The sequence below is a fragment of the Impatiens glandulifera genome, chromosome 1 (genome assembly GCF_907164915.1).
Source record: "Impatiens glandulifera chromosome 1, dImpGla2.1, whole genome shotgun sequence".
Lineage (NCBI taxonomy): Eukaryota > Viridiplantae > Streptophyta > Magnoliopsida > Ericales > Balsaminaceae > Impatiens > Impatiens glandulifera.
In genome coordinates this window covers 28,378,274-28,385,784 of record NC_061862.1, presented here as the reverse complement: position 1 = coordinate 28,385,784, position 7,511 = coordinate 28,378,274, and the positions used below count along the sequence as shown (strand labels likewise).

Below are 7,511 nucleotides of genomic sequence, written 5' to 3'. Positions count from 1 at the left end.
TAACCTTTTAGGGTAGGTAAGATTTGAGATTTCCAAATAAGAAAATTTTGGTGATCGAGTTTAATGGATGTGAGATTGTGGAAGAGATGAGTGGTTGAAGCGGAAGAAGATGAAGAAGAGGCCATGAATACAGTGGTTTGTTAAAACCGAATAATAGCTCTGATACTAAGTTAGAGATGATAAGTAAGCAAAAACTTGTTGTAGATTAAGAATATATTTCAGCGTGTTATTACATTTACAGGAGTATGAATTTATACAAAAACAAGAGAAACTGAAATGTTAGAATATGTAAAAATTATAAATACACTTAATAGATGGAATATGAAAACCCAAAAACTCAAGTGTGTTCTTTAATTGTAAATTCTTTAATATAATTTTAGAAATTAAATTAGCCTTAATTATTTAAAAATATCGAATTACAATTAAAATGAATGATAATACGAATAGGGTAAGAAAGCTCAAAAATAAATTGACAATTAAAAGATAAGATCATATAGAGTGGAAATGTGAAAAATATATATAATAATAAATTATTATTTTTATTCATATCATTTATTTTAGAATATATATATATATATATTAATTAAACTATCCTTAATTAATTATTTAAAAATACCTATTATAATTGAAATGAATTAAATGTGAAAATGAATGATAATACAAGAAGGGTGAGAGATCCTGAAAATGAATTTACAATTCAAAGATTTGGTCAAAGAGAGTATGGAAAGATGAAAAAGATATATAATAATAAATTATTTTTCTTTATTGAATTTGATCAACTTATATGACCGTCAAATAAAAGACCTAGTATTCAATTTCATTATTATTTTAAAATAATAGTTATATATTTTTTTATTATTCTATTAAATATATTTAAAATTATATATTTATAAAAATAATATATATTCATAACATTTATTTAAAAATATATTATTTTTTAATTTAAGTTATTTATTAATATTTAAATAATATATTAATAAAAATTTATAAAAGTAATATATTAATATAATTTATTTTCAAATATATAATATTTTTTAATTAAAATAATTTATTAATATATAATATTAATTATTAAATAATAAATAATATATTATAAATATAAAAAATAAATAAACTAGACGTATAAGCGATTAAATAAACTCAGATCATATCAAACGTACCTGAAAATAAGTTGGATAAGTTGAGAATAAATTGAATCAAACTAGCCCTAATTGAGCAGTTAATTTTCTTGACAATTTTTGAAATTTTAAAATCCGATCGTACTTCAACTTCAAACCTGTTCAAATAATTTTAATAATATTTTAGCTTTGAGTATAAGTGTGTTCAAATATTTAATTACAACTTGTTTTAATAATAATTTTAAAAATTAAATCAAATAATTTTTTAATACTCCCAATATCTTCCTTTGAAGCATTATTTTTTTATTCATGTCTTCAATTGTTTTTATATACACATCAAGTCTCATAGATCTCTTAGTATAAATATCTCATTCTTCAATTTTTTTTGGTTGAAAGCTTTTTCTATATGAGACTATAATCAGTCATTCATACACTCTAATGATTGGATCTTCAATTTTTTTTATATAAATTTGACATAAAATAATATTTTCATTGTGATGGTAGGAAGATATTGAATATATATTTTAGCAAAAATAAATAAATAAAATAAATTATAATTATATGTAGTCAATTAGAGTTTACAAATTGTGAATATAACATAATATGATCACAAATTATCCTTAATCATCGCTTAATAATATTTTTTTTATAAGTTTTCATAGTCAAGACATTCAAATTCTAAATTTTATATTTATAAAACAAATTAAAATTAAAATTAAAAATCATATATATATTTATAATTTTAATATTTATATATTTTATGAATTTAATTATTCAATCACCCTATTATTACTCTTAAAAAATATTTAAATAAATAAACTCAAAATATATAAATATATATTTAAAACTTAATATTGAGAAAAACAAAAAAATAATATAATTAATAGAAATGAGATTGGAAAAGTTAGGAATATGTAATCATTTACATCTTGATAATGTCTAATGTATTATAAAGAATTATTATTATTATATTGTAATCAAAATTATTATTAATATTCAATTTTATTTTTTTATTATATTTTATTTAATAAAAAAAATATTATTTTATACATTATAATTTTCTTTTTTAATATAAATAATATTTAAGTATATTATAATTAAATAAAATATAAACCCCTTATATCTTATCATACTAATTATACTTAAAAAAAAACATTTATTTTCTTAATTTGATTTTTATTAAAATATTTATATTTTTACTTTTATAATATTTTATTTTTATATAAAAGCACGTTATTTTTATCTATTGTCCCATTTTTTTTTCAAAAAAAATTGTTTAATATTTTATCTATTCTTTTGAACTCCACGTTTCCAGCCCTTGGATTATTTATCTCCACCGTCCATTCTAGGGTTAAGAGCATATATAAGCCATAAAGGTATAGATCCTCTCCTCTTGAGTTAAGTCGCCTCTATCTTCGAGGATCTACTATTTTCGGCTTGGAGTCTCTCCTTCTCAGCAGATCAGGCAGGAAGATATCATCATCTGATCTCGTCCCGTCCGTTTTCACCACCACCAGAATCGCCCTATTCAGCCATCGTTCTCGCCTCTGATCTATCAATTCTCGTCTTTACTCTTTATCCGTGATAAGGTAGGAATACGTTCACATAAGTGTCCTTATTTTGAATCGAAAAGTGTTACGAGTTCTCGAGAGAATTTGCTAGATCCCTTTGTGGGTTACTTGAGCTCACTCCTGTTTGTAATAATTCTGACTTTGTGCTTAATTTGTTGGATTTTAAGCTCAGAAGCCCCAACTTGACGGATCATCACAACGTTTTTCTTAAACGAGCTGGATGGAACAAGGCGATGGAGAAGGTGGGAGGAAAACCCCAATATTTAGAGATGTGAGAAGATACTACTGCGAGTTTTGTGGCATATGTCGTTCCAAGAAGTCTCTAATTGCTTCCCATGTTCTCTCTAATCATAAGGTTAGATTCATCATTACTATTTAAAGTGGGTTTTTTTTGATGTGTTTTGCTATTTCACTTAGACCATAATTATATATTCTGGTGACACATATGTTTGATGAAATATTTTGTCTTCATTTTAATTTTATTCGATGTATAATTCTTCCCCTTCAACAGGATCAAATTCAAGAAAAGAGCAATGAAGGGAATGCAAATGAGAAAATGGGAAAGTCGAATACTTGTGAAGAGTGTGGAGCATGTTTTCAGAAACCTGCTCATTTAAAGCAGCACATGCTAAGCCATTCGCTTGAGGTACCATTGCTGTCTAATCTGTTTATCATATACGAATGGTTTACTAGTTTCTGTTTGAGTTACTTGCCAATATGAAGTTTTTGAAAATATGGTCCTGCTTCTGTAATTCTTGGCAAAGACGGTTTGACAATATGATCTATAAGAATTTTGTGTGTAGGATGATGGGTTTCTATATAATAATTAAACTTTTAGTTGATGAAATGTCTATAAGAAAGTCAATTCATATTTTTGTATATGTTACAGTTTGGTAGTAATTTTGTTTTTCAATCTACATCTTTGGATTAGATACTTCTACAGGGTTTCACTTATGACTGAAATAATGTCATAAACTGATGTTATCGCGTGAAAAGCATTGGATCCCATAATGAGAACTCCAAAATGCGAGAGGTGAACAACCTCTTCCTTGAATGGATTAGTATCAGGAAGGGGGACCTCCTGAGAAGCTCCATCAAGTGAACCTCAATTCACGCAATCTGGAATGTGTAAGATTTACTTCCTATGCTGGTTAGGCATTTCATTGCCTTTGAAAATTTTAACTTGTAATAATAATTGTTTATTTATTGTTACAGAGGCCTTTTAGCTGTCCAATAGATGACTGTCATTCTAGCTATAGGAGGAAAGACCACTTGAATCGCCACATTCTTCAACACGAGGGAAAGATTTTTCACTGCCCTATTGAGGGCTGCAAAATCCAATTTGCATTTCAAGGCAATGTGACAAGGCATTTGAATGAATTCCACTCTGAGGAATCTTCCTCTAGCAACATTGATGGTGCTAAAGAGCATGTTTGCCCAGAACATGGGTGTGGGAAGGTTTTTAAGTATGCTTCAAAGCTCAAGAAACATGAAGCTTCTCATGGTAAACATTGTTCCTTTATATTTTGTTAAAAGTCTTTCTTTATATAAATATTCTCAAGTAGGTCTTGTTTTGTTAATGTGAAAGTTGCTCCTTCTTTATATATAGTATTTCCTTTTATAGACTGTTGACAAAAGCTTCAAATATTTGCAGTTAAGTTAGACTCGGTGGAGGCATTCTGTACGGAACCTGGTTGTTTGAAGCATTTTACGAATGAGCATTACCTGAAGGTCCATTTGAATGAATGCCATTCTCATATCATTTGCGATGTTTGTGGAACTAAACAACTTAGGAAGAATATAAAGAGGCATATGCTCACACATGATGCTGAAAATTCATCAGAGAGGATTGCGTGCACTTTTGATGACTGCTCTCACACATTTTCAACTGTAAGTTAATTTATTCATCCATTTCTCTTTACAAACCACTGTGCAAGAAAAGTAATCTGATCTTGATTTAAAAAAGCTTTACACCAGACTAGAAAAATCTCTTCCTTCCATTTATAACCGTGGGGATTCTTGCTTGAGATTGGGGTTGATTGGGGCAAATTACATAGGACTATTTTTTTTGTAACTTTGATTATTGAGAATGTGAATTGATCTTGTTATCTGCATTTTTGCAGAGATCAAATCTTCAACAGCATGTGAAAGCTGTACATCTTGCTGTAAGGCCATTTGCTTGTAGCATGCCTGGGTGTAGTATGCGATTTCCTTTCAAGCATGTTAGGGACAAGCATGAGAAATCTGGACAGCATTTACATACCAATGTAAGTTTTTAAGCACATGATGAAACTTGGGACCTTGTTTTATCGAAGGGTTATTAAATTCAGGTTATTTATCAGGGTGACTTTGAAGAGAGTGATGAAATATTCCGGTCTAGGCCAAGGGGAGGACGGAAAAGGGCATGTCCACCTATAGAAGCTCTATTTCGGAAGAGGGTCTGTCCATTGAACCATTCAGATTCAGTTTTTGGACAGGGATCTTCTGAGTACCTTGCCTGGTTGCTGTCTTCTGAAGCTGATGATTGATTAGTGCTGCAATAACCAAATTATCATGTCTATAGTAATTATGGATTATCCTATGTTCATCGTTACCTCGGTTGATAATATAATCGCATGTCTATAGTAACTATGGATTTCCCTATGTTCCTTGTTCATTTGTGTTTTGCTTACATAGATAATAGAATGTTACAGTGTATAAGTAAATTTCTGTGAACAAGTTTGAAACTATTTACTTTTTGTAATTATTGTTCTTTCCATTGCCTTTAATTCCTAGATTATGTTTTAAAAAAGATATTAATTTAAAAAAAAAAATGGGACAACGGATTAAGTATGTAGCCCGTAAACACACTTAATCATTTAATCAGGTGCAGAACTTGTCGTCCGACGGGCTCGAACTCAGGAACTTATAGTTGGTATCCACCTCTTTTTGCTGCTAGACTATAAAAACTTTATTTATAGTGTATTGCATTTAATTAGTTCAACCTTTTATTCAATTTTAGTTCTAACCTTTTATTCAATTTTGTGGTAATATTGTTAATGTAATGTTAGAATAGATATTCTTTTAACTTTCTTAACAAACAAACCTATGCATTTTTGTTATAAAAACTCATGAAATTTATAACAAATATATATTTATTTTTATTTATTATAACAAATATTACACGATGAATTAAGAAGTAAACAATTATTGAACAACATGAATACTCTTTATTAATATCTAATGTCAACATTCTTTTTTTATATTTTTTATTTTAGATCTGACATGTACTTAGTATTATATATTCATTAACCTTTTTTAATGTGAACTTAAGAGAATTTTTGGAAAAGTGTAGGCACATTTGGTTTTGTTGTATTTGATCAATAAAAGAAAGTAATGGTATTAATAAATCATATATACTCACATGTATTAAATAATAGGTTATGTACCTTAATAAAGTTAGGAAGAGGAATGTATCTTAATAAAGTTAGGAAGAGGATGCAACTTGTAAATGTAAGAAGATTGCGGTGGATATGAGTAAACATAAGGGAGTTTTATAAATATAAGGTGTTAGTGGTGGGGAAGAATAAAGTAAGGAGGCGGTGGAGTAGACTTGTAAACGTAAATTAGTGGTGGTGAGAAAGAGTAAATATATAGAGATGGTGGAGGGAAAGAATAAAAGTATGATCGTGGAAGAGGAGACATGTAAATGTAAGGCGATGGTAGAGAGGAATGATAAACATATGGCGGTGGAAGATGAGAAGAGTAGATATATGGAGGTGGTGGTGAAGAAGAGTAAACATAAAGAAGTGGTGGAGGGGAAGAGTATGATGGTGGAGGAGGAGACTCGTAAACGTAGGGTGGTGGTGGAGACGAGTAAACATAAGGAGATGACTTGTAAGCGTAAGGAGGTTGGAGATATTTGTAAATATAAGGCCGTGGTGGAGGAAAGAGTAAACACAGGGAGGTGGTGGAGAGGAAGAATAGATGTATGGTGGTAGGGGAGGAGACTTGTAAATATAAGATGGCGGTGGAGGAGAAGAGTAAATATATGGAGGCAGTAGTGGAGACTTATAAACATATGGAGGTGGTGGTGGAGAAGATTAGACATATGGAGGTGGTAGAGGAAAATAGTAAACATAGGGAGGTGGTTGAGGAGATTTGTAAATGTATGGAGGTGGTGATAGTGATGAATAAACATAAGGAGGCGGGGGAGGAAATTTGTTAATGGAAGGAGGTGATGGTGGAGAAGAGTAAACATAATGATAAAGAGGTGGTTGTGGAGACTTATAGACTTATGATGGCAGTGGAGGTGAAGAATATACCTAAGGAGAAGGTGAAGGAGACTTGTAAAAATAAGGAGGAGGTGGCGGGGACTAAACATATGCGGTGGTGGAGAGAAAGAGTAGACATAAGGCGGTGGTGGAGAGAAAGAGTAGACATAAGGCGGCGGTGGAGGCGGTGATGAATAGACGTATGGCGGCTGCGACGATGGTGATGAGTAAACGTATGACGGCGGTGAAGGTGATAAATAAATATAAGGCGGTAATGACGGAGATTTAATTATAAAGAGCCCAAGCCCGTGGACTATAATAAGTTACCATTGCTTGAGAACTTGTAAGCCTTTTTTTATTCCAAAATCCTTAAGTAGTTGCAGATGCTTTGTCAATGGAAGAAATCATCCTTTGCATAGTGGTTTTCTATATCAGAGATATCTCCCATTAAATTTTGGAAGAAGGGTTAAATGTAAGCTTAATTCCAAGACATTCCCAACCATTAGACAAAGAAAGTCCCATTGACAAAGTAAGTAAGTTGAACCATTAAACATAACATATATAACCAC

At 30.2% G+C, this 7,511-nt stretch overlaps 1 protein-coding gene across 2 annotated transcripts; it reads left to right on the top strand.

Moving 5' to 3' along the window:
* The first annotated feature begins 2,519 nt into the window (after positions 1–2,519).
* Positions 2,520–5,490, top strand: LOC124919953 (transcription factor IIIA-like). 2 transcript variants are annotated; one of them, XM_047460323.1, is made up of 7 exons: positions 2,520–2,707; positions 2,862–3,044; positions 3,201–3,335; positions 3,905–4,193; positions 4,344–4,579; positions 4,813–4,956; positions 5,032–5,490. In XM_047460323.1, the coding sequence occupies exons 2-7, from the start codon at positions 2,910–2,912 to the stop codon at positions 5,215–5,217; spliced, it is 1,125 nt and encodes a 374-aa protein (XP_047316279.1). In that variant the 5' UTR covers positions 2,520–2,707; positions 2,862–2,909; the 3' UTR covers positions 5,218–5,490. The 2 variants fall into 2 exon arrangements, with proteins under 2 accessions (XP_047316279.1, XP_047316278.1); XM_047460322.1 differs by having other exon boundaries at positions 2,857–3,044.
* Positions 5,491–7,511: the final 2,021 nt, after the last annotated feature.